The sequence below is a fragment of the Doryrhamphus excisus genome, chromosome 2 (assembly GCF_030265055.1).
Source record: "Doryrhamphus excisus isolate RoL2022-K1 chromosome 2, RoL_Dexc_1.0, whole genome shotgun sequence".
NCBI classification, from domain to species: domain Eukaryota; kingdom Metazoa; phylum Chordata; class Actinopteri; order Syngnathiformes; family Syngnathidae; genus Doryrhamphus; species Doryrhamphus excisus.
Window position 1 is genome coordinate 6,327,857 of NC_080467.1, and position 26,062 is coordinate 6,353,918.

A 26,062-nucleotide genomic window follows, 5' to 3' on the forward strand; every position below is an offset into this window, starting at 1 on the left:
TTGAAAGTACATTTTCTTTAAAACGATAAAACACCAGCCTCCGACCAATTCTGTACATTAGCATCTGTACATTAGCACTCACATTCACTAAACGGTGCGGTATTACATTTTGTTTCGTGACGTCACACGTTATTTCACTTCATGATGGAAGCAGTAAGTACGGTATTAGGAATCAGGTATCGCAATGCGCACAGTAGCCACTTAGTGCCGCTGTTGCACTGAGCACCTGCGGGCATGATGATTGACAGTTGGACTTGCCGCTTTCAAGCAAACGTTTTACCCACAGGGCGTAAGAGGGTTTACATTATCAGCATCGCTTTAAAATTATGTTAGCCTGTGCGCATGTGCTGGTGAAGAACCCGATGAACTTTAGTTTGCACGTGCAGCAATGTGCTTGATGACGTCACGGGTCCGTTGCTCGATACGAAAATGCGCGCGCACCGACGAGCACAAGAAGTTGACGGTGAGCAGGCAAGTGTGCGTCTCCCGCGCACACGCTCCACTCCCACGTGCGCGCATTAAACCGCACTGGGGGAGCCACAGGATGGTCGTGATCGGAGCCGGGAACGGGACCATGATCGACGAGCGGTTCGGTAAAGTAGCCCCGGACCCCACGGTCCCGGTGGGGCAGCTCACGTCGCGCCTGTTGGATCTTGTCGCCTCGGGTGATGCGGTGGAGTCCAACGGGACCGGCTGCGGGGAGTCCATGCTGAGCCACGGCCATGCAGAGAAGGTTCTGATCGGCTCGGCTCTGACGCTGCTCACGCTGTGCACCGTCGGTGGAAACCTGCTGGTGGTGATCTCGGTGTGCGCCGTCAAGAAGCTCCGGCAGCCGTCCAACTACTTGATCGTCTCCCTGGCCGCCGCGGACCTCTCCGTCGCCGTGGCAGTCATGCCCTTCGTCAGCGTCACAGACCTGAGCGGCGGACGCTGGAGGTTCGGACGCTGGTTCTGTAACATCTTCATCGCCATGGACGTCATGTGCTGCACCGCCTCCATCTTGACCCTGTGCGCCATCAGCATCGACAGGTGAGTACAAGAACAGAAAAAAAACCTCTTTAACCTGTGTGAGGGGCAGAGTGGGGCAAGTGGAGTTTCTTAGTAAACATTGAATCACCTGACTGGTTAGAGATCTTTGATGTGGAGTGGAGTTTTGGTGCAGATCCAGAAGAAGGTGCCAAGTAGGAGGGGTTCATGACAGCATGGCAACGTTCTGTTTTTTTTTTCTCTACAGGTATTTGGGAATCACCAAGCCACTGACGTATCCGGTTCGCCAAAATGGCCGCTGCATGGCCAAGACGGTGGCGTGGGTGTGGCTGCTGTCAGCCTCGATCACCCTTCCACCCCTCTTCGGCTGGGCCCAGAACGTCAACGACGGGCGCGTGTGCCTCATCAGTCAAGACGTAGGCTACACCGTCTACTCCACCGCCATGGCCTTCTACATTCCTGTGTCCGTCATGCTCTTCACGTACTCGCGCATCTACCGTGCGGCCAAGCTGAGCGCCGCCAAACACACTATTGCCGCCTTCCCCCGGGAGGAGGAGTCCACGGAAACGGGAAGCGCAAGGGAGACTGAAGAAGAGGAAGTGGACTGCGTGTCAGTGGCGTTGAAACTGCAGCAGGAGGTGGAGGACGAGTGCGGCCAGCGCGTTTCCCGCTTCCTCAAGAGCAGCGAGCAGCGGTGGCGGCGCCGCGGCAGGAAGAACCAGTCCATCTTCAAACGGGAGCAGAAGGCGGCGGCCACACTGGGCATCGTGGTGGGCGCCTTCATCGTGTGTTGGCTGCCGTTCTTCCTGTTGTCCACCGCCAGGCCTTTCGCGTGTGGCGTGGCGTGCAGCTGCATGCCGCTGTGGCTGGAGAGGACGCTCCTGTGGTTGGGATACACCAACTCGCTCATCAACCCCTTCATCTACGCCTTCTTCAACCGAGACCTGCGCGCCACCTACAGGAACCTGCTGCGCTGCCGCTACCGCAACATCAACCGCAAGCTGTCTGCCGTCGGCGTGCACGAGGCTCTCAAGCTGGTGTACGAGCCCCGCCCCGCCGTCCGACCACCGCCGCCATGATGACTAACATGAACACCTGATGAACAAGTCACATGACAACAAGCTTTTTGTTTTACATCCAGACATGTAGCCTCCATGTGAGGGCGGGCTGATGACATCATCAACTGACAGCAGTCAATGACACAGCTGTACATGACGGCATCAACTTCCTGTTTGATGATGATGAGTCCTGTAGAGGCGGGCCACTGCATCACATGTTGATGTCACGTGATGCGGGAAGCCGTGCAATGGTGTCAATCAGGAAGTAAAGCGAGTGTCATCCAAACATTTTAATCATCAAATAACGTTGGAATGGCGGACGACAAACAGGAAATTTAAAGTGCACAAGTTTTCCTTCTTGACATCAAACTGCAACACAACTGTGTAAAAATTGCACGTTTTAAACATTGAAATAAAGTCAGTGCTAGTCAGCTATGGATAAAACAGTATAACCCATCGATTAGCTTAGCCGAACACGTAGGTGCTACGCTAGGCTACCCAAAGGTCAAAGAACAACTTATTCGAAATACTTGAATGAAACGCAACACGCGTGCACCTGACGTCAGGAGGCCATTATTTGGCCTTCGTGGAGCGAAGGCGCCTCCGCATGGTGGCACGGTCTCCTTCCTTCTCCTCCGTCCCGCTACTGACAATCTACAACGGCAAGAACAAGTCTCAGTCACAGCACAGCATGTATGTGTGCCGCCATGGCGACGATGACACCACACTCGAACCCACCGGGTGTACGGGTATGTCCATGGGTGACGAGATCTCTGGCCGGAGAAGCTTTCTGTTCTTCTTGCTTCTCTTGTTCTTCAGGCTGATGGAGGAAGTGGAGGTGATGGCGGTCGAGGGGGAGGAGGTGAAGTCCACGTCGGTCCTGCCGCTCACCAGACTCATCATCTTCTTGGCTAATTTAAAGATCAACAAAATAAAAGTCTAGTAGGAAGGTGTGCTTCATTGCTTTCTATTCATTGGTAGAACATCAAGGAAGAGGAGGGGTCAGTGTTGGAGGAAGGCCAAGAGGAGTGAAAGGAAAGTGAAGGACAGCGGGGCCATCATCAGGGGACGTCCTCGGCCAGACACTTTATCAACGCTGTTACCTTTTGTGTGGCCTGCTGCTGCTAGCTTGATTATGGAACAACACACACACACACACACACACACTAACCTTTAGTGCCGAGCAGCGTGGGCGAACTTTGCAGGAAGTCGCCAATCTTCTGCAGCGTTCCTTCCTTGCGGGAGCGAATGCTGCTCTGAGAGGGATGAGCACCTGGACGGGGTGACTGTTGATCACATGACATTCCCATCATGTTTGCGGCAACATTTGACGCAAATAGTTAAAAAAAAAAAATATATATATATATATATATATATATATATATGAATAAATAAAAAAGCAACAAAAAAACGCCCCAATGAGGCGAGATTAGCCATACTGTTCAGGTGAGCAAATCAAGCGCTCCTTTCCCTCCTGCCTGTGATGTTAATGGTCTGTAATAACTTAACCTGAGCTCACTGGGCGATATGGACCAAAACACATATCCCAATATATTTACGCTGAGTATCCATATATGATATATATCCCCATATTTTTTACACAAAGTGAGTGTACACAAAAACCAAATATGTGCAAAAGTACAAAGAGTGCAAAATATTATTAAAAATGTAAATCATCTAAACAGCCACTGAAATAAAATAATATATTCTTTTTTTGAATAAATATAGAAAAAGTTAAATCTAATGTTCAATCATGCTGCACTCAAGGTAGTCTACTGTAGCCGGGTTAATGCCGCTAGCGCTTCCATTTTGTGTTCCCATGACGACATGTTTTATACCGTCTTTATACAGAAACCTTTATACAGTCTTTTTCACTGTTCACTCCCGCTATGCAGCCTCTCCTTGCAATGGGGGTGCTCAATGCTAACAGCTACTCCCGTGTGTAAACAATGGAGCAAGCGGCAAGCTACAAACGTAACGAGATGAACATGTACAGCTGCGCACTTACTTAAGGGGTTACTTTGGCAAAAAGACAATAAAGTAATGAATGAAGCACTAGTAAACAAAAACACCACAAAAAACATGGAACTGCTTGAATTAGCTTGCACTCGGGCGGCGCCATTTTGAAACATGACACCCCTGCCTCAAATCCAGTTTCTATAGATATGAACCATATGCTTGTTTTTGATATCGCGCTTAAAAGAAATATAATTATTTTAAAAATATCCACTTATGGCCCAAGCCAAAAACATATTTCCTTTTCGAGGAAGGCATTCTGTTTGCGAGTTGAACCAAATGCTCTGTGACGAGGGGGGATATCAACTGGTTTGAAGGGTGGCAAAGGTTTGCCAGAGACCTCGATGGCGTCACACCAGCTGCTCAGACCGTGTGCCCGAAGACGGTGCAAGTTGCTGGACACATCCACAGGTACACTTGGTCAAATACCGATGTGTTCCAGTCCTTCTTACTTCCACAAAGTACAGTTACATTTAAAATTTAAGAGTTAGCAGGTATCGGGACCATGTTGGTCTTGAGAAGCAGAAACCGATTTGGAAAAATATATATATATATTGAAGTGAATATCTGCCCATCTCGATTATATCAACGTAAATATGAATATTTTCACACCAACTCTTAAGTGTACTGTGTGTGTGTCCATCTGCTCATCACCTCTTGTTGGTGCATGCTCTGTGTTGGCGTCATTTTGGTGTTTCTTTGATTCTCCGCCTCCACTTCATCCTGCTAACACACACACACACACGCACACAGTTAGAATGTTGACATGCAAACATCTGTGCAGCGGCTGTGACAAACACGTCTGCAGCTTCCGCCGCCGCGCCCGCTCAGACGGGCATCACATGACCTGAGCCTGTGAAGTAGACCAAGAAGAAAAATCTTCAAAAGTTCACTTCACAGCAGCGGACAGACTCTGAGTGTTGGTTCTTGTGTGACGTCAGTCACATAGCATTGTGTAGCAGCCACTTCGCTCCAGTAACAAGAAAGTGGAGGCGACAGCCAATGAGAGCGGAGAACATTGGAGGACAGCTTGGAGACACAAAAAAGAAAAAAAAAAAAAGTGTTGAGGCGTCAGTGACTCACACGCGATGTGGCGGTGTGGACCGTACCATCTGGAGCCCTTGTGCATTAAGTAGACGAGCGCGTATTACGCGGTCCACATGCACCATGCTCCACCATAACGACTTTGTTGGTGAGTGTAAGGCCATGAATCAGGATGAAGGTGTCATGATGGAGGATGATGATGAATCATGAGTACTACAGATTTGTTAGGATGCTAATGGAGTGAATTCTAATTACATATTTCATATTCAAAATACCTCAATGATTGTTGGACGCTTTCTCCTCCTAAAAATGGAAGACTTGAAGAAAAAAAAGTAGAAGTTAAAGATTTGTTTTGCTTACACAGACGTATGGCAGTTTTTCTCCCATTTGTGCATATTTTTTTAATATACTTTTTTTTTAAAATATATTCGAGTTCCGCTCCTAGGCTGTGGTGCAAGTTGAGTTTGGTCAGACCTTCTACATAAATCATAAATATATACATTCATGTACTAAGTCACTCACTCCATACACAGAGTGCATGACGGACATACAAAATACTGAATACAAGAATGACATCAAATGGAAATGAGCTTGTAGAATATAACACAAATAAACAGATACAATCAAGATATACCTGATATTGATATACAATGGGACAACGCGTCAACGTCATCGATGACGTCAACGCAAAAACTGCACACTGATACGTCGTCATTCAGAATTAAAAAATGGCAGCCGTGGCATCAGGGGAAAAGATCTCGCAATAGGATGTCAAAAGCATGGGACTACTTTAAATATAATGATGGGGTGGTCTGTGACCTGTGCTAAATGGAGATAGCGGACCATAAATGCACTACTGCGATGCACAAGCAGTAGATCCAGATCTCTCAGAAAATGCACTCCTGATCAAAATGTGAAAGGGGACCAGTGATGGATTTCCACTTGTCTGACCTATAAATGTAGTTAGAATGTTGCATTCTGGTGTTAAACCATGCCAATGTTTCAGATCAGCAGGTTTGCCCATTTGGAAGTGAGCCCTTGAAGAAGTTTGGGATGGCTCAAAACGCTCAGCTTCAAAAGATGTGGTAAAACTGCCCCTTTGTGACATCACAGACCTTATATGGACGTGGCTGTAAGCAGATAAGTGCTCTGCCCACCCCCAAACTCAAGGAAAAGAAACAAACAAAGAAAATGGGTCTTACCTTCTCCATCTCGCTGCTCTTCCTTTTGCGAGCCGAGCGTGTGATCTTGACGGTGACGGTGCTGTCCTGGCCCTGGCGTCGCAGCGCCATGCGGTTGGGCTGCAGAGGGCTGAAGGAAATCTCCAGCTCCGGCTGGGGGAAGCGGCTGGCCTTGCCGTTCTCCGTGGAAATCTGGGAGGAGTCCAGCACAGCGGGGCAGCTGGAGGAGGCCTGTGAAGTTAAAGGTCATTATCTATAGCAGGGGTTTTTAACCTTTTTGACTTTGGGGCCCGATTTTTTCAGTGCAGAGTAGCCCGGGCCCCATTAAATATTCACACTATATAGATTGAATTTATCTCAATTTGTTTTCACTAATAAATCAAATCCATTCACAGTTTAACAAGCTAAACCCTGAATAAAGTTTAATGAATGATAAAATGACATTTTAAAATGTGATTATCACAAAGATTGTTATTAAACCTATCTTAACTTTTGTTAATAATTCATGGAATAAATCAAGCAATTTAAAAATGTGAAGGCTTGAGTCAGGTTTATTAATAAAAAAGACCAATATTTAGATTTGCCTTTCAAAGCGTTAGCATCACACCACTCCACACACTCGCTTCCTCCATTTAGAAAGCCGTATTTTCATTTATTCTTTTTAAAACCTTCCCCATTGCTAGTTGTAGTTGAATGTCTTCTTTTGATCTTCTGTGAGCTTATTAAACAACCAACTGACACATTAGCGCCACCACCTGGTCGGAAGGTGCACTGTAACTGAGTATTTCATGAATAACACCCAGTAGCATAACGGCTAGCCTATCTTTGGTGTCTTCAGTTGATAACCTACAACGCGGCCCACTGTTTTTTTGTGGCCCTATAGGTGGCGCTTGAGGCCCAAGTTTGGGCCGCGGGCCTATGGTTAAGAATCACTGATCGACAGTACATGACAGATGACCAGCATAGCTGTGTAAACATAAGAAGCCAAATCACAGGTCACCTGACTGCTGACCGATGCCCTGGTCTCACTCCCTGCTGGTGACTTCCTGTTGGGGGTCGCACCCCCCTGGACTTTCTCGCCGTCTTTCACCTGTGGAAGGACACATGTCAATAAATTATTATCAGCCGTGGTTTTTGAAAAGTGCAAAAGATTGGCCAGAGACTTCCGTGGCATCACACTGGCTGCTCGGAGCATGTGACCAAATACAGTGCACCTTACTAGGCCACACCCGGTGGCTCCTCCCACTCTATTTCTCCTGATAGCAGTGATATGGTATATTGGATGATGACAAGGTTTGAGCCCTTCTTACCTCCAGGTGTGTACAAACTACAGTTACCTGTATATTAAAAAGCATTCGGAATTCTGAAAAAATATGGCAACTTATTAAACGTGAACAGTGTATTCCTCCCAGAATTGGAGATGCAAATGAGATGATGATGATGTCTGGGTTATTTGACAATAACAAAAGTGAAATTGTTTTTCTACTGATTAATTTGTTAGTGTCCATACTTTAGGCCATTATTGTTTTACATCACGTTTCTGCAAGTGTTTATTTTATTTTAAAGCTCTGCATTCAATTGCAATGTTCAAGTCTATCTGTTTTGATTCTGTGCACTGGAATTATTATGCCACATATATTATCATTAAATTAATGTTTATTGACAGTAATGGTCAGCAAAATGTGTTATTTTGACAGGAGGGTAAAAGCAGAGGGCATCTTCCCAAATGTTTTCCAGGATGGTTGCCTACTGGGTGCTCTCACACAAACATCTTAGCTGCCCTAGCAAGTGCCTGAAGAAAAACAGACCAATCATTTTCCTGTCAAGTACCTGTAGGCACTGTGCATTGTTCCTGTTAAAATAATCAACTAAAATTGCAATTGAAAACAACACAAACGCTGCAAAACATTGCAACTAGAGATAGCTTTATGCTTCTCAAGACCAATATGATTATGATAACTGATTTTATTAAGATTCAACTGTAGTTTGTGCACAAGAAGGACTGGAAGAAAATAGGATTAGACCAAGTGTACCTGCTGATTTGTTCTAATCAAGCATCATGACATAACCACCACCATCAGGAGAACCAGAGGATCCAGCCACCTGCTGTGGCCCAGAAAAGTGCACTATGTTTGGACACATGCTCTGAGCAGCTGATATGCCGCTTTGGAAGTCAGCAGAACAGAGTATGGAGTGGGAGGAGCCATCTGGTGTGGCCCAGCAAGGTGTACTTTATTCGGGCTCATGCTCGGAGCAGCTGGTGTGATGCCATGGCGGTCTCTGGCAAACCTTTGGTACTTTTCACAAGCTCTGGCGCTGGCATTTTAGGTGGCTGATATTTTTTTATGAGCCATATGTGGAAAGTAGAAAGTGATTAGTGATGACCTGAGAGGTGGACTGCTGCTGATCTTTGTGTGCCACGCCGGTCTCCAGCGGATCTTTAAGCTGCGAGCTGTGACCTTCTCTTTCCATCAGAGGAGCCGCCAGGCTGTCGGCAACCTGAGACAGGACGTTTAAGTGGAAGAGTTAAGTGCATTACCATGAGGTCATGTCAAGGGCACCGCATCAACATCATCACAGACAGGAAGGGGAAGTTGTTCATTTGGAACAGGTAATCGCTGGCAATGCTAATTGAAAGTGTGCAGGAGACATTTTGAAACATCCTACAGGACCGCTGGGAACAAAATGTTCCAAATTGTAAAACGCATGTTAGAATCAGAAGATGTAGGAATATTTGCAGCATGTGGATGTTAATCCACATTATCTTTATAATTATTACATTTATCTCACATGACGATGAAAAACAGTGAGTGCAGTGTTTGGACAGGATTCAACGATGTCCACATATCTCTTCTGACAATGTGACAGCAGCTGGTGAATGAATTCCACATCAAAAGAAGTGTGAAGACTGAACATGTGGCCCAACAATGGAGAGCAGCCAGCTGGATGAGATGTTCTCTTCCAAGCTTTGAGCCACACTGACCTCTGCTGGCATCTCCGCCCTGAGTGAAGGTGTTTTTGTGAAAGCTTTTGAGTAAAGTTATGGCTCTTTGAAGGGAGCCGGAACGTAACGAGCTTCCTTTTGTAGTGGTTTTTAATCACCCCTCAGATACTGGAACACTCTCCCTCTCTATACATCTGTTTACTGGTGTCGACATTTGCAAATCTCAACTTAAAACTCAGCTGATAAAGTGCTTACTCCTCCCGACCTTAGTTTTGTCGGTCTTTCCCTTTTCCATACATCCATTTACTATAACGCTTATAGCTGTCTTCGTTATTGCCATTTTTACTTGTTTATAGGGCTGGGCGATACAGACTTTAACGTGGGAAATATCAAAATATAAAATGTTAATTCGGCAGTCTTGTATAAAAAGCTCCAAAGCTTAAGCCATATTGTGAAATAGACTTGTGTCAAATGGTACAGCACGTGTATTTATTGGTAACAATCTGAAGGTAGAAGGGTAGTCTGTCGTGGCCAGCCCACCACATCGTCCTGGTGCGTATGCTGATGATACTCTTCCATTTATATAAAGTATATTTGTGGCCGAATGCTTGACGGGGAATTGGCTTCTGGTGGCGGGGAACTGTCCTGACAGGGAAAAAGACCGTAATCCTCCGCCACATGGCACACACAGTGTGTATCTATTGTGTATTCTTCTCCATCGCTGCCCCCACCCTCTGGAACTGTTTGCCCTAATTCACTCCGTGCTTGCCCTGACCTTCCCTCCTTTAAAAAACAACTAAAAACCCACCTCTTTAAATCTGTTTTTAATGTCAAATTTTTTATACCTTACTGTTGTGCCCTGCCCCGCATGTTGTATTTTAACGTATATTTTACTCTTTACTTGCTTTTAGCAGTTGATGTTTGCTAAATACAAGGATGAAGAGTCTTGAACCAGTCATGATGTGCTATATATGTCACTATATTGACACTTACTATGGTACCCATTATGTCATTGGATGCTCATATCACCTACTACTTCGGTACGAGGTACATTTAAAAAAAAAAAAAACCTTAAACTGTATTATGGAAAGCAGGAAGTGAACAAATGTAACAGTTACTGATTGTAAAAGTACCAGATGGAGGGGTAGGATTTAATAAGCTTTGCTTCTTCCTACTCCTTTTGGACATGTGGAACTGTGAACTGATTATGTGATGCATTCAATTGTAATCTGATGCATGTTCAAATGAAATTAAACCATTACCATTACCATTATTCAACTCCATTTTTCTGTAAAGTGTCTTTGAGTATTTTGAAAAGCGCTATACAAATAAAATGTATTATTAATATTATCATCTAACGACTATAAATCTTATTATCTTGTCTTTTAATTTCATAATTATATAATGAATTCTGACTTGATCTCTTAATTAAGAATTACTATAATAGTACAATTATGACCATTGGGATATGTGGCGGAAACGGGCTTCCATACGACAGGATTTTCTATTTCCCCTCACCTAAAAGAAGAAACACGCCTTTACCATTACAAACGGCTCACAACTGCAAACTAGCTATCACTGTTTACATAAGCGATATCCAAAGTCATACTGACCTCTGCTGGTGTCTCTGTGCGATTTTGGCAAAGCTGCTGGATCAATTTGTCTTTGTCAGCTTGGCTGTCCAGCAGCTTCTGAAGCTGAAGCTGCAGAGCAGCAACCAGAGCGTCTCTCTCCTTCCGCCAGGTGTCCATGGTGTGCTCCTGGTCAGCCAGCTGGGCCTCCTGAAGAATAAAAGCATATGAGGACGAGAAGGAGGACCATGCCGATGCTAAAGAGTCTTTATTTATCGGCTCACCAAGCGGGCCTGCTGGCCCAGGTATTGTTGTCTGTCCTCTACAAACTTCTTCATTTCTTGGTTCCTCTTGTCCTCCGCCTCTTTGATTTGGCCAATGAGGGCCAGCTTCTCCTCCTTCCACTTGTGGCGTTCCACTAGTTGTTTCTCCTCCCACAGCTGGCAAGAAAAGCCAAAAAGTTAAACTATGACCAGAATAAATAAACTTTCTGGTCTAAAAAGGCTTTTCTTTGTTGGGGTAGGATGTATCTACAAGTTACACCACCAGCTGAACACAATCTTTCTTCTTGTCATCACACTTGGAACCCTGTTGAGCATACTGTTTTAATAACGACAAGGAAAATTGGCACGCGTCATTACAGTCTTCTTTCCATCAAAAGGTAAGCTTCTGAACCAGGGATGATTAAAAAAAACAAAAAACTTAGCAACACTTAGACTGAAGAGGGTATAAAGCTGCTTTTAAAAGTACTCAGTACAAATATTATGTCCTAAGTAGGGATATCCGATATCGTCAAACTCACAATTTCCGATTTTTATTGAGCAGTGTTTCTCAATTATTTTCCGCCATGCCCTACATTTTTCGGCACCTCCCTGATTTGAAATACTGGAGAATGTAATAATATTTATTCACGTATCTTGAAACCGAAGCAGGAAAATGCAATTAAACGGAGAGCATCCCAGCGTCAGGAGTCAAATTGAGTACTATCAACTTCTGCATCTGGGTAGGTCTGCATTACAATGAAAACCTCTCACGCCTCCCCTGATTTACATGTGGACGTGCAATGGCCGGGTCAGAAGCATCCATGCTATCCCGCTGTATGTCCACAGAGTTTAGCCGGGAGGAACGTCACTCGATGCGGGAGGAGCCCTTGTCTGTTGTTATCTCCATATTACATTTCTGTGTGATGTTTTACACTTGAAGACACAGCGAGTAAGGATTCTAGGTGGAATATTAACCTGCCCACGATTTCAATCAAGCTGGTGAGTTCACAGTCACGTTGCGCTCCTTGGTAAAGTAAGGTGGTGCTTCACGATTATATCTTGTCATGTCTAATATTTATTCATGTATCTTTGAGTGTACTTGCCACAAAATGGAGAGCATAGCATATTCAAGAGTACTATAAATTTGTACATGTTGGTAGGTCTGCATTGAAATGAAAGCCTTCTCGCACTGACTTAGGGCTTACTAACCTTTTAAGCAACATAGTGTAAACTGCATTTTGCAACAATCTCCGCAAATGCAATGTTCATGCTATGTCCTCCACATCGGTTCTCATGAAGAGAATACGATATATGCCCATAATCAGGCTTCTAGGCTGATAATTATCGGTGGCCTATAGTATCGCACATCTCCAGTCGTCAGATATAAAATGCTGAGTAAGGTGATGTTAAAAGTCAACCTGGGTCCCACATTCATTGACATGCTGACAAACTAAAAGGCTTGTCAAGGACATGGAACACATGCATGCATGGACAGTATACTCTTGAGCAAAATTTGAAGGCCAATTGCAAACAAGCATTGAGAGACATGTTTGAATGTCAGAGATACAGTGCATACAGTATGTAGTGTTGGAATGCACTGCTGTTCATGTGTAGAGGTCAGAAAAAAGTTGTAAAAGAACGTCAGGTTCCGACTGTGGGGAAGCTACGCTGTGTCTGTCTGTCTGTCATCATAACTGAGAGGTGGGGCTTTCCATCACTGCACGCATTAATGACGTTAAATGTCATGAAATAATTGTCATTATTTAATAATGCGTTATTTTTGACAGCCCGAATATGTCTGTGTGTGGTCTTGACAAGTTGACTTTAAGCTTTTCACAAGACATTAAAGATTAACCAACACGAAATGTAAGCCTCCTGTTAGGGAGTGCTCACACTTGTCCATTGGTGCCGTTCTGTGATTCCCCTCCCTCTAGTAGCCCCCGCTCATGTTGATCGTTCGTGTTCAGGCTTTGTGTCTCAAGTAATTCAGGTTAGTCATGTCGGTCACGGTGGCCACCGTCATGAATTACCAGAGAAGCAAACAAATTAACTTTTTGTATTACACTGTGAATCTCTGCGGCTTGAACCTTGCGCTTAAATTAAGGCCATGTTCTTGTGACATATCCTTTACTTCAGAACGACTACTAATCTTTTAAATACAGTGCCTCTCGCAAGGCAGTGAGTAAACACCAGTCATTTCCAATGGCTTTCAAAGATTAGGAGTTTTCTTATAGCTCATGATTGCCTCCTGCACAATAAAGAGCTACTCGGTCCTCTGGACTTGTGCTTGCCACAAGCTTATACGTATATGAGCAAATCTGTTTTTTCCTCTACATTTAGTGTGTGCAGCTTAAAGGGGAACTGCACTATTTTGGGAATTGTATTACAGTAAACCTCGGATATATCGGATTCAATTGTTCCCACTGGTTTTGTCCGATATAAGCGAAATCCGTTATATGCGTATACCAGAAAATGTCCGTTTTACGCATATATCGGATTTATATCCGGTACATGCGTAAATCGGATTTTATCCGTTATAAAAAGGCACTTCCTTGACTATGTTTCCAATGTACCTGGACTGGGCAATGAAAAGAGACGTAAGGTAATGAGAATTTAACTTTATTGGACTCTGAGCATAACAAATTGTTAATTAAGTTAGGCCCTGTTACGCCCGTCAGGCCTACGTTATTTCCAATAGTGAGGTTAAGATCTCATTCACTGCTGTGCTAGTATTATTGACGTCACTCACTTTTATATTTGTCCTAAATCTGGAGCCAGGAGAAAGACAATAGCCAGTGACATCAACAAGATTAGCATAACGATGCGGCCATCCGATATATGCGAGGGAAATTTAATGGAAATGCATTGGAACGGGACTGGAGACTTTGTCCGAAATAGGCGAAATCCGTTATAAAAAATCCGATATATGCAATGAATTTTTATTGGAAATGCATTACAGAAAAATCGGTTCTTTTTTATCTGTCCATTGTGAGCGAATTTCCGATATATCCGAGTCCGATATATCCGAGGTTTACTGTATATACTCATTTACAATCCTTATGTGAAACACGAACACATAGTTCTTTCCCTTTTCTGTGCATTATAAGACAAGAAAACTAGCCAACATTATTTCCATTATGAAGCCCTCTAAATAAACCTCTACTGAGGTTGAATGGTTTGATATCCACGCTGTGATCATGCACTTACACGGGTGATAATATGGAATAGTTGCAGTATCTTGCACTATTTGGATTATTTACTTCTTTTCTTGGCGCATTGATACACATACTTATGCTTTCTGTCAACAGCAGCAGCATAGCTAGAGTTAGGCTGTGAGGCAATAGGTATTTCCCATGACGTCTTTTGCTAGCTGGCTCATATCAACTCGTTTTCTCATGCTAGAATGCACAGAAAAGGAAAGAAATATGTGTTCGTGTTTGACAGAAGGATTGTGAATGATGGGCAAAATTTACAAAAAAGGTGCAGTTCCCCTTTAAACACCGGAAATGACAGGAAATACCATCACAGTTTGTACCAGCACACATATCAATCCACTTTGTTACCTTGAGGTTTTCCACAGCCCGAGCAGCTTCCTGATTGGCTAGTTCAAGGTCACGTGACGAGCCGTCAGCGGGATGGGTTGCATCCTTTTCATCGTTTTGCTGCCTCAAACGCTCCTTCATTCTTTCGAGTTCTGAAACGGCAACATTGATGCTTTCCAGTCCTCACTTTCTGGCTCTTTCATTCTTTTTATTTTACCTCCAGTGAGCTCCTGGATGAGGTTGGCTTTCTCCTCCAGGACCTGCTCCATCTGCTGCTGAGTCTCCTCCTGCTCCAGGAGAGCTAAGCGCATGTCGTCTATCACGCTCTGCTTTGCCTCCAGCTCTGCTCACAGCACAGTTATTGACCTTGAGGGCTGTTCGGCCTCAGCGGGTTACGACCTTGACTTACCTTGTCGGGCTTTGTGGTACTTTTGCAGTGTCTCATCACTCTTGGTCTCTGCTGGCTGCTCCTACAGGACAAGAAGACGGCGTGTCAGACCATGAGGAAGAATGTGCCCGGCAGAAACAAACGAACCAGTTTGAGTTGCTGGATGGTTCTGTCCCGGTTGGTCAGCTCTAACTGGAGCTGCTTCTTCGCTTTCTCCACATCGGACAGCTTCTGTCTTAAGAGCTTCTCTTCGTCTTTCATGGTGGAGATCTGCAGGACATCACCGTCACGTTGTGGTGATCAGCAAGTCATTTTTAGGAGATTGAGGACGGTACCTCTTTGTGGACCTGCTGAATCTGCTTCTTGTAGTCAGCTAGCTTCTCTTTGAGGTCACAAGTGTCCTCTTCTTTCCTCTCAAGATCCAGGCTCAGACTTCTTACTTTGTCCGAGTCCTGCTTGGAAGTTTCCTTCAGTCTGGGAAGGAAACGAGAAACCAAAGAGCTGCATGACGACGTTACGCAAGCTCCCCAAAGAAGGAAGTGGTGCTTACCTGCTGATCTCCTGAGCTCTCTTCTCCAGCTCGGCATCTTTGAGGGCGATGGCCTCATGGGCCACCGCCAACAACTCCCTGCGACGCTCCACCTCCACACGCCGTGCCTCCTGGAGGGCTTGGCTGTCGTCGTCCTCCCGCTGCTCCTGTGCCTCCTGTAGCTTCTTCTGTAGAGTGGCTATGTGTGCCTCTTTGTCGCGGAGCTTCTTCTCCAGCTCAGCAGCCGCCTCTGCGTCCATCTGGACCTCCACATCTGCGTCAGCAGGTGGTGCCTCCTCCTCCATGTTGGTGACCTTTCCTCTTAAGGACGCAAGGTCAGCGTTGAGCCTGCTCACTTCTTCTTCAGCCGCACATCTGCTGGAGCTGGCTTCTTCAAGCTCGGTCTTCAGCTGTTCTGCTGTGTGCTGCTGTTCGCTGAGCTGCTGTCTGAAGTGGTCACATGATGCTTTTTGTTCATGCAGTTCCTTCAGCTGCTTCTCACAGGTTTCTTCTCTTTGTCGCAGCTTCTGACTGAGCTCTGCGACCTGCTTTGTCGTCGCCTCGCTTTGCTCCTGGAGCATCGTTCTTTGCTCTTCAGCTTGGTGGTGGGCAGCTGTTTCCTGGAGGCTCAGTTTCTCCTGCAGCTGCTCCAACAAGAGCTTCTTGCGGGCCACATCTTCGTTAATGCGTGTGAGCTCTGACATCTGACTTTTACTTTTCTCCCTTTCATCTGAGAGACTTTTTTGGAGCGCGCGCACTTCCTGTCTGAGTTGCTCATTGACGGTGGTCTGATCAGAGCTCCGCTGGACCTCTTTCGTGTTGTTTAGCTGTCCCTGAGTGGATGCTTGTTCTGCTCTCAACGTCTCCATGGTAACCTTGCTGCTCCTTTCCTCCTGCAGAGCGGCGAGCATTTCTTCTCTGGCTTGTCGCTCTACTTCCTCTTGGCCTTTTCGCTCCTTTTCCTCACTGAGCTTCAGCTGGTCTGCAGCGGTGGTGGCCTCCTCCTTAGAACGCCTCTCCTCCTGCAGGGTCTCCAGGATCTTCTTCTCCAGCGCAACAATGACATCGTCGTTGCCTGCAGTCTCCTTGTGAAGAGCAGCTAGCATCTCCTACATGCAAATGGAACAAAGCCAGTTTTAATAAAACCACAAGGACATCAGTGTTAAAACTGACAATTTTGTCATCCATTTTATTAATTGTTATGTGCCTTTTTCATTTCAGTGTTTTCCCCATAAGAGAGACAGGATGTATTTTATGTTGTTTTTGGATATGATTTTGAGTTAAAGGGGACGATTATGCTCATTTTTCAACCCTTTGTATTGAGTTGTGGACTCCCATAGAGCAGATGACCACAATAACCTGCACAGAAAACTTTCTAGATCTCTCTAGATCTAGAAAGTCTGCATCTCTTCCAGCACCCACGGCCCGCCTCCAAGCATGCGCACTCCGCTGAGATCGGTCACACTCCCGAGCGCTCCTAAGTACCCTACTTCCGGACTCCTGCCGAACCCCCCTTTCTAATTTTGTGGGTATAGGAGTTGATAATAAATGAATAAAGCATTTGGAGCGCTAATAGAAAAGTGTTTAGGAGCTTCTGGCAGCTCATGATCTACTGGCTGGAGACCTGACTTACTGTGTATGAACTCAAAGAGTGGTAACGTAGGTCCGCATTTACAGCGTGTCCGACATTAATGCACCTTTCTTGGCGAGAGCACGCTGCTACTTGCTTCGGCAATAGATATTTCACGTTCATGTCCACAACAACAGTCACGTGTGAACTGCCGTTGACAGAAGAAAATATTTTTCTCTTGCTGGGAATCACCAAATAAAACCACATCTGCCTGAGCTTGCCTCATGAAAAGATTTCCGGACAACCACAGCTAACAACACTAAAAACAGCGGAGCAGAGCTGCGAGGGGGGCGGGGGGGGTTCCAAGAGCGGATCCGGCCTACAGCACACGCCCATACAAGGAAGCATTCCTAACTACAACTGATCTCTCAGCATGACGTGGCATCTTCAAGGCAATAGACTGGGTCTTACCGCGCTCTGTGCATTGGGACCCTCTCCACAGGTGGACATCTTTTCAATAAGCTTCTTGAAAATCTCCAGCCGCTTCTCCGCCCGCTCCTCCAGCAGCTCTTTCTCTCTCACCAGCCGCTCACTGCATCAAACCACACAAGGTCATTGAAAAAGCAGCTATAGTAGAAGGTTCCAATGCATGTAGGAAGCAAACATCTCACGCAAAGTCCTTCTGCATTTCGGAGAAGAGCTTGGCGAACTCTGCGCCGACCTCCTCTCGGACCTGTGCTTCCATGAGTATGCTGTCTGCTCGCTCCTTCTTCAGCGCCATTTCAAGCTCCTTCAACAGTGCCGCCTGCTGCTGCAGGGAACATTGAGGAGATATTGAATGTGTGTTTAGATGCAAATATATGACAAAAAAAAATATATGACAAACCTCATAGGTCGTTTTATGCGTTTCATCCTCAATGTCTCCAAAGTTGTCATCACTGAGATACAAGGTGTCCTCCACTGAGACCTTATCGTCATCATCTTCCTGGATAACTTCCTGCACATCCTCCAGGCTGCTCTCCCAGCTAATCAGAGAACTTTGGACAGTCTTCCTGCCACCCCCACCGATAAAGGTCATCTCAGTGTCGGTCCTCAGGGGCGTGATAGGATGAGGCTTGCTTGGTAGAAGTACAACCTGAGCAGAGGTCAAAGGCTGATGTCACATGCTCCTGTGTGGGGAGGATGAGAGGAAGGGAAGAGGCCACACCTTGCGTGCCACAGCGGAGAACTTGAGGACACCGAGTGTCTCGTCGTACATGGAGGCGCACTGGTTGATGTTGACGATCATGCACGCTTTTCCTCGACCACAGAAGAAGGCCTGCAGGTAGTGGGTCAGCTTGCTCTCCCTGAAGGGGACGTGCTGGAGCAGCCTGAGGAACACCACCCAGGTCCATGTACATTCCAGGATGAGGATGAACAGCGTTAAATGAGGCGGGGGCTCACTTGGACTGCTGGTTGTGTCGCAGCGCGTTGATGCACTTGCCCAGGATCAGCAGCGACGTGTTGATGTTGCCGGCTTCCTTCAGACGTTCTCCTTGGTTCTGAGTCTTGGCACATCGCTCGGAGCCGGCGAGGTCGCACAGACACAGCCTGCGGAGGGACAACACACCTTCATGCACATGTTCTCAATATCGCTCAGTACACGCCACATGGTCACCTACTCGCTGACTCCGAGGACGCGGGGCGATCTGGCGTCCTTAATCCTCAGAACGCGAATGGAGAAGATGCTGTGGCTGCAAAGAGGAAGGTGACATTAAAACTGATGACTACTCTCATGGTCAGTGTGGAAGCTGCAGGGGCGCCGGGGTCACCTCCTGCTGGACAGCTGGTTGAGCCTGGTGGAAGAGAAGCTCTGGTTCTTCTTGCCCAGCTTCATGACTTTGTAGGCTTCCTCCGCACTGTCCACTTGGACCCAACGCAGATCTGCAGCATGGAGGTCGCTGGTTACCTCCACACACTGACAAGAGGCTGACGTGATGTGTGGCTAGGCACAAACCTTTAACGAAGGCGTTGCCCTTCACGTCCTGAGACAAACGCAAGGCTGTTCTCCTGGGCGCTCCGCTGGGCATGGCCTCCAGGAGGTCGTGGATGCTCTCGTTGTAGATCTCACAGAAGGACACCCACACAGAGAACTTGGTGTCGGCTTCCACGGCGAGGCTGAGTCTGTCTTCTGCGTAGGAGTCTGGGACAGTGAGGACGGTCAACACGAACAAATTTGTGTTCTTCTTGTGTGGACAACACAACACTGAGACTTGCCTTCAAGAAGCATCTTACTGCTGGGAGGCCACAGGCTGCTGTTGAGTTTCTCGCTCTAAGACGGCAAACATTTCAAGCAGCGAGTGAGACAAAAGCTTCATGAGAAGACCACAACGAGCTGTGGTATACGTTACGTCTTTAAACTGCTGCATGAGGTTGTTCTTGAAGACCGCCTCCTCCGCCTGCTGCTCCTTGCTCAGCTTGGTGAACTCTGTGCAGCGTTGAGGTTTGACGCTCATCCCGGCGAAGACCTTCTCTTCCATGCTGCTGAAGATTGCATTCAGAGACCTTGGCAAGATGCCGGCATCAGCATCCGGACCTGATTGGAGTTACGAGGTTAGGAAGCAGGTAATGTGAAGGAGGAGAACATTTCCCTCATTATTGCTCTTTGCAAGCGACCGTCATCATCGCCCCCAAAAAGGTGGACTTAATTTTATTATGATTTATTGTTTGAATGTTCATACTGTATTCTCGAAACAGTGTCAGATGACAACAGAAGGGGACCTATTATGCAAATTTTGTTGCATACTCCTATCGAGCAGCTACACACAATAACCAGGCAAATTAAGCATTCTAGTTCTTCCAGAATCAGCACCTATTCAGCTGGATTTCTTTGGATTGTATAATCCAAATCCAATGGATTATGCAAATTTTTTGGGCCTTTGTATTGAGTTGCGTACTCCTATCGAGCAGCTACACACAATAACCAGGCAAATTAAGCGTTCTAGTTCTTCCAGAATCTGCACCTATTCAGCTGGATTTCGTGGTTCCGTCTGTTTTAATGTATTTCACCTATGGCCCGCCTCCAGGCACGCCTACTCCATTATGGTTGGTCACAATCGCGAGTACTTAAAAAGGACTTGGAGTTTGTGCCGCCAGTTGTGAACCCAACTTTATAGGAGTTGATAATAAACCACGATATATGTTTTTTAAATGTCGGTTTTTAAAATACAGCCATATGTGTTGGATTCCGAATCCGATACGGAAGTAAGAGACTGCAAAGTCCCAAGTGTCGATAGATAGATCGATCGATCGATAGATCAAAACAGCTACTAGCAACCACCCTCCCTGTACACAGGGAAGTGCTTTTGCCTCATGACTTACACTAAATAAAGACAGTTAGGACACTGCTAAACTGTTACTTACTGCTTGCTCTTCTGACTCTTCCACACCCCCTCTGTGACATCACAAAGGGGCAGTTTTACCACACCTTTTTAAAGTGTGTGTTTTGAGCCATCCCAAATTTCTTCAGGGCTCACATCCAAATGCGCAAACTTTGGGATCGTTTAACATCAGAATACAACATTCTAACTACATTCAGAGGTCAGAAAAGTGGAAAGAGCATCATAGTTCCCCTTTAGGGGTAAATACTGTATTGTTGCTTCATTAAAAGGTGCTATCCTTCCTGAGCCTCAAATTACCCTTTTTTCCACCCTGAAAAATAGACCGGCGGCTAGCATGTAACATAGCAGACCGGTGCCTAACCCACGCATGCAAAGGTTTGTTCAATATAACTTTTAAGGAACAATCACATTACACATGGCTAAGCTGCACCTGTGCATGTGTACATTTGTGCCGTACCCTCAAAAGTTGTACAGCTAGGGTGTGCAACGTGCAGCCTAGGAGCTGCCCCTTGCTCCTTTTTTTAATAAATTGGCCCTGAGCATATAAATATTTTAAAATATGCAGTTTTACAAACACCCTACTACGTGTGGACAAGGCCTGCATCAGAATTATATACCACTACTGACCCAAAAATGTGAACGTTTTTCCAGCGTTGGTGACTCCATAGGTGAAAACCAGAGAATTCCTTCCTTGGAGAACATGTTTGACCAAATCCTTGACAGTTCCTTGGAATAACTCCCTCTGCGTGGTGTCTTCACCGTACACCTTGAAGGAATAAACTTTGCATAGTATAGTACACAAAGTAAAAACACCATAAATTAGAGAAACCCACTTGAGAGAACTGGAAGCGCTGAGCGGTGTATGGGAGTGATTTGTCGGCGCTGAGACGGCCTGAGAGAGCTGCACTGGGAGGCCTCAGCAGGACGGTGTCAGGAGGATCCATGGACACGCAGTCCTGCACAGACAAACATGCTAACATGCATGCTTTACACATTTTAGCATAGCAGCGCAACTTTTGGTTCCACCTGCGACTCTCCATTCTGGGTCTCAGTTGCTGTGAAGGGTCGGATACGAAGGTAGACCTTAAGATGTTCTCTCTCCTCCGATGTGCTTGGCTGCACCACCACCAGAGTTGGAAGTAGAAAAAAAAAGAATCACGGTTCAGAGCATGTGTGTCCATCTCCTGGGACATCATATTTGTTTCTAGGGTGACTCTGTACCTGACCCAGGTGGTGGGAGTGGCTCAGGATGTCTTCTGAGGTGGTCGACGTGTCCTCCATCAGCACCTGGTCAAGCACGTCTTCTTCATGCTTCTGACAAGACTCCATCATGCTGCCACAAGACAACACCTTAACGGAGCTGACACACACAAGGGCCCAAAACAATGAGGCTCATTTGGGGGTTTTTCACCGTTTTGATAATCAAATAGTCCAGGGAAGAAAGTGACGGAACATGTTTTTCACGTATCTTCCTCAAACTGCAGTACAGCCGTGTATTCGTTTTCACCCAACACGAACCGCAATGCAAACGCTACATGCTAGAAAAACGTTTCAAACAATTAAATTTGAATTAAATTTCGTCTTCAAATGGATATTCAAGTACCATAATCTACCACATATCTTTAATATGCTTTAAGTTGTATTTAAACTCCACAAAGAGAAGGCAAGCGGAGATTCGATTCCAGGTTTCCCGATCTCCTGTGTGGCCAATATGCTAACCACTAACCCACCGTGTAGGACAGCTACACCAGATATGATATTTTTAATGACGTTAGCAGGGACTAAATATGGGTTCTGTAACATTGTTACACTTTGAGCTAAAAGCTGAGCTAGCTAACAAACTCTGGTATAGCTTAACAGGAAAATACAATTAAATTTAGATCATTCGTTGCTTATGTTACGCCTATAGTCTATCCACATACGATCTAAGAACTTAAAAAGTAGCGCGAAGAAGCTAATTAGCCAGCTAGCTTAAAGTTACACACGAGCTTTCTGCGTCACTTCATCCACGTAAAGACAAATATTCCAATTCTATTCCAAGGAAAGACATTCCACAAGAAGACACTCACCTGGTAGCTCGACCTGGCACATTAGTGAGCACTGATAAATAAAAGAACGATTAAATGTCACAAGAGAGCAAACCGAAGTCACACAAAACAAAACATCTGCTTGTCAAGCGGCGCTCTGAGTTTGAAAGCAACCAATCACAGGACACGTTCTTCTTCCTCCTCACCTTGGCTTGTTTCGGTTGACTCTGGGGGCCCCTGGTGGACAAAATACGAATCGATTCATATTGTTTATTTCATTCATTCATTAATTTTCTACCGCTTTGTCCTCACGGGGGTCTCGGGGGGTGCTGGTGCCTATCCCAGCTGTCTTCTGGCGAGAAGCGGGGTACACCCTGGACCGGCTGCCAGCCAATTGAAGGCTTTTTGTTGATATATTATGGAACTGACGTTTTGTGTCTGTATCGGGGTCCAACCATTGAGCTTTCCTGCCTTGTGAATGTAATGTTATTTTGTTTCCATGCAGTCACCTTCTTGTCCAAGATGGCCGTTAACATTCCAGGAACCATTGCCATGTTCTTTTTCTACCTGATGGTGTTTGGTATCGGAATCTGGGCTTTCTTCAAGGCCCGGAGGGAAAAGACCAAACGGGCAACCACCTCCCTGGAGATGTCGTTGCTGGCCAACCGAAGCATCGGCTTGTTGGTGGGAATCTTCACCATGACGGGTGAGGCTCTTTCCAGCAGAACCTGGTAGCATCTCCTGGTGACCTGGTGTCTTCTTCCCTCCTGCAGCCACGTGGGTGGGAGGCGGCTTCATCGTTGGCCTGGCAGAGATGGTGTACACCCCCTCCATGGGCGTGGCCTGGGCCACCATGGTGACGCTGGGATACAGCGCTTCTTTTATGATTGGTGACCACATTTAACATAAACACTGTCAATCAATTGTTTACTTAAGAACACACAAGCTGATTGGTCCTCATGGAAGGGGTGGGGAAAGTTGACACAAATCAAACTGTATTGCTCTCAAACAGGTGGTGTCATGTTCGGTATGCCGCTTCGTGCAAGAAACTACGTCACCATCATGGATCCTTTCCTGGACAAGTATGGCAAAGTTCTGATGAGCGCTTTGTGTGTGACGTCACTTTTCCTCGATGTCTTCTGGGTTCCCTCCACCCTCATTGGCCTGGGTGATGCACACACACACACACACACACACACACATGCATAAAGAATAGTCAGATTTGGTTGTAATGTAGCAATAATTTGTATGTTTGTGACACAGGTGTGACCATGAGTGTGGTTCTGGACCTTTCTTTCAATATTTGCGTTTGGATCTCAGCGGGGGTGGCCATCACATACACACTGCTGGGGGGGCTCTACTCTGTGGCCTACACTGACGTCGTCCAGCTGCTCCTCATCTTCATCAGCCTGGTCTGTACACCTGTCTGCTACAAACTGTGTGTGTGTATGTGAGCTTCAAAGAGTGTGTGTGTGTGTGCAGTGGGCTTGTGTTCCCTTCGCTATGACGAGTCAACATGTGGTCAACATCGGCTCCACACTAATGAACAACACGCTGCACGCTCCCTGGATTGGCAGCTGGAATACCAACAACTTCTGGATCCTTCTGGATAATTTTTTCTTTTTGGCAAGTGGACACACTCACACACACACACACACATGGCTGGTGTTGGTGAAGGCCCCTCCCTACCATGAAGAAGTGCTGTGGTGATGTGAAATGACATGAAGATGGGGGGCGGGGCTTGTCGTCTGTCTGACAGGCGCTGGGCAGTCTGGGGTATCAGTCCTTCCACCAGAGGACGCTGTCAGCGGCGTCTCCTGCGACCGCCAAGCGTCTGTGCTTTATCGCCGCCTTTGTCATCCTCATCTTCGGCATACCTCCCATCCTGCTGGGGGCGGTGGCGGCATCCACAGGTAAGCCTTCCTATCACCTGGACAAAGCGCATTAAAGCATCATGAGTGTTTTTCCCGCCAGACTGGAACGCGACATCGTACGGTTCTCCATCACCATGGGAGCGGGGGGAGGCGGCGCTGGTCCTGCCCATGGTGCTGCAACACCTCACCCCCCCTTACATCTCCATCCTGGGGATCGCATGCGTGGCCGCTGCTGTGATGTCATCTGCAGACTCCGCCCTGCTTTCCGCGGCGTCCGTGTTCTCATCCAACATCTACAAGAACATCCTGAGACCACAGGTAAGGCGGGGCTGGGGCATCAGACAGGTGAGGGTGGGGTGTGACTTTCCCGCTCTTCTGCTTTCAGGCATCCGAACGAGAGATCGAGGTTGTCATTCGCCTCACCGTAGTCGTGGTGGGTGTGACCGGGGCGGCACTTACCAAGCTGAAAACCAGCGTGATCCTGTTCTGGTTCGTGGGCGCCGAAGTGGCCTACAACGTCATCTTCCCTCAGCTCGTCTGTGTTGTCTTCGTCCACATCACCAACGGTTATGGTGCCATCATAGGCGGTGTGCTGGGCTTCCTGATTCGACTGTTGTGCGGTGATCCGCTGATGGGCCTGACGCCTGTCATCATCTTCCCGGGAAGCACTCTGGAGGACGGGACTCATGTGCAGCATTTCCCGGTCAAGACCTTCGCCATGCTGTGCTCCCTTGCCGCCATCTTGTTCTTCTCTTTCTTGACATCTCAGCTTTTCAACAGAGGACTACTTCCTGTCCGCTGGGACGTCTTCCACGTGACCGCTCAGACGGCCGACCCCACACAGCAGCGGCACGGGTGTGCAAACGGCAGCGCCGATGCTTCTGAGCACATGATGAGCAGCGAGCATCCACCAGGGGGCGCCACCATAGACCTCAAGGACAAACTTTGATTCAACATCAACTTTATTGATGATAACTAGTGACTTTGGTATTACTCACACTGAACTCTCATCAAATTGATTCACTTGACTAGTAGAAGATAACACGATCTCAATAATAAAATGCAATTGCGTCAACGAGAAGGAAGGTAGAAGGTTACAATGGTCCCTCAGGACGGCATTCTGTATCCAGCCGACCAAACTGTTAGAAAATAGTGCTAAGACTGATCGGAGTAAGTACACGATTCCATAAACTTTTCCTCTCGAATTTGGATTCAATAAGTGGAAACAATATTGCATATAGCACGAAATTCATGACCATGCTAAATAAGGGTGCCAGATTCAGACAAAAAGTGTCACCGTACATGACTAAAACACCCTGTCTGTACAAGTAATGCCTTAAAAAGGCAGTCAAAAGTCATCATTTTAACTACAGCAAAGCATGCTGGGAAATGCATAATCTGCCCATTCCACAGTTGCAAACTATTCCTGGTTTCACATTTCACGGATTGTTATGTTTTTGTGTTGAAATAATTTTCGCTTTTGCCAAACATCGAGATAATGATGGTGGTTGATTGACGATAACTTTATTAAAATGAACAACTACGTTATCCACGTACAATTAAGTGCCAAGGGGGTTGTCTTTGCGTTCACAGCACTGTTTATTTTTCTTTAAAAAATCCAAATAAAAAGTGTTGATGCAAAAAAATATGTGCTTTGTGCAATAGAAAAAGAAAAAACTAAGAATTCA

General features: G+C 46.3%; 3 protein-coding genes across 13 annotated transcripts; 2 read left to right on the forward strand and 1 right to left on the reverse strand.

The window, feature by feature from the left end:
• The first annotated feature begins 471 nt into the window (after positions 1 to 471).
• Positions 472 to 2,982, forward strand: LOC131110082 (5-hydroxytryptamine receptor 7-like). The gene is made up of 2 exons (XM_058062767.1): positions 472 to 1,029; positions 1,235 to 2,982. Exons 1-2 carry the CDS (start codon positions 545 to 547, stop codon positions 2,064 to 2,066), a joined length of 1,317 nt encoding a protein of 438 aa, XP_057918750.1. The 5' UTR covers positions 472 to 544; the 3' UTR covers positions 2,067 to 2,982.
• Positions 2,321 to 22,701, reverse strand: kif20ba (kinesin family member 20Ba). Of its 9 annotated transcripts, none has more exons than XM_058062731.1 (30): positions 22,543 to 22,693; positions 21,695 to 21,833; positions 21,500 to 21,589; positions 21,307 to 21,429; positions 21,101 to 21,239; positions 19,484 to 19,668; positions 19,350 to 19,404; positions 19,090 to 19,275; positions 18,905 to 19,016; positions 18,755 to 18,826; positions 18,537 to 18,683; positions 18,301 to 18,463; positions 17,980 to 18,228; positions 17,765 to 17,901; positions 17,565 to 17,685; positions 15,545 to 16,632; positions 15,330 to 15,468; positions 15,142 to 15,264; positions 15,016 to 15,076; positions 14,824 to 14,949; positions 14,628 to 14,758; positions 11,086 to 11,241; positions 10,844 to 11,011; positions 8,672 to 8,785; positions 7,287 to 7,376; positions 6,308 to 6,517; positions 4,716 to 4,787; positions 3,217 to 3,331; positions 2,784 to 2,956; positions 2,321 to 2,699 (listed from the first exon to the last, which is right to left on the reverse strand). In XM_058062731.1, the coding sequence occupies exons 2-30, from the start codon at positions 21,803 to 21,805 to the stop codon at positions 2,619 to 2,621; spliced, it is 4,737 nt and encodes a 1,578-aa protein (XP_057918714.1). In that variant the 5' UTR covers positions 21,806 to 21,833; positions 22,543 to 22,693; the 3' UTR covers positions 2,321 to 2,618. The 9 variants fall into 9 exon arrangements, with proteins under 9 accessions (XP_057918714.1, XP_057918722.1, XP_057918704.1 ...); XM_058062739.1 differs by having other exon boundaries at positions 4,716 to 4,784; positions 17,765 to 17,904; XM_058062721.1 differs by having other exon boundaries at positions 17,765 to 17,904.
• LOC131110062 (high-affinity choline transporter 1-like) lies at positions 11,323 to 25,987 on the forward strand. Of its 3 annotated transcripts, none has more exons than XM_058062760.1 (9): positions 11,323 to 11,462; positions 23,006 to 23,206; positions 23,274 to 23,390; positions 23,513 to 23,668; positions 23,764 to 23,912; positions 23,983 to 24,126; positions 24,260 to 24,413; positions 24,475 to 24,692; positions 24,760 to 25,987. In XM_058062760.1, the coding sequence occupies exons 2-9, from the start codon at positions 23,023 to 23,025 to the stop codon at positions 25,321 to 25,323; spliced, it is 1,686 nt and encodes a 561-aa protein (XP_057918743.1). In that variant the 5' UTR covers positions 11,323 to 11,462; positions 23,006 to 23,022; the 3' UTR covers positions 25,324 to 25,987. The 3 variants fall into 3 exon arrangements, with proteins under 3 accessions (XP_057918743.1, XP_057918749.1, XP_057918736.1); XM_058062766.1 differs by lacking the exon at positions 11,323 to 11,462 and having other exon boundaries at positions 22,969 to 23,206; positions 24,760 to 25,077; positions 25,155 to 25,987; XM_058062753.1 differs by lacking the exon at positions 11,323 to 11,462 and having other exon boundaries at positions 22,969 to 23,206.
• The last annotated feature ends 75 nt before the right edge of the window (positions 25,988 to 26,062 follow it).

What these genes read in the sequence shown, in the direction of transcription:
- LOC131110082 (XM_058062767.1), top strand. Translation starts at nt 545, where the DNA reads ATGGTCGTGATCGGAGCCGGGAACGGGACCATGATCGACGAGCGGTTC. An exon ending in TGCGCCATCAGCATCGACAG is followed by an intron (nt 1,030 to 1,234) that starts GTGAGTACAAGA and finishes TTTTCTCTACAG; the next exon opens with GTATTTGGGAATCACCAAGC.
- kif20ba (XM_058062679.1), bottom strand. Translation starts at nt 21,805, where the DNA reads ATGATGGAGTCTTGTCAGAAGCATGAAGAAGACGTGCTTGACCAGGTG. An exon ending in AGCAGCAGTCCACCTCTCAG is followed by an intron (nt 7,377 to 8,671) that starts GTCATCACTAAT and finishes GTCCTTCCACAG; the next exon opens with GTGAAAGACGGCGAGAAAGT. An exon ending in AGAGCATGCACCAACAAGAG is followed by an intron (nt 3,332 to 4,715) that starts GTGATGAGCAGA and finishes TGTGATCAACAG; the next exon opens with TCACCCCGTCCAGGTGCTCA.
- LOC131110062 (XM_058062753.1), top strand. Translation starts at nt 22,984, where the DNA reads ATGTTATTTTGTTTCCATGCAGTCACCTTCTTGTCCAAGATGGCCGTT. An exon ending in CTCCACCCTCATTGGCCTGG is followed by an intron (nt 23,669 to 23,763) that starts GTGATGCACACA and finishes TTTGTGACACAG; the next exon opens with GTGTGACCATGAGTGTGGTT. An exon ending in GGCGGTGGCGGCATCCACAG is followed by an intron (nt 24,414 to 24,474) that starts GTAAGCCTTCCT and finishes TTTTCCCGCCAG; the next exon opens with ACTGGAACGCGACATCGTAC.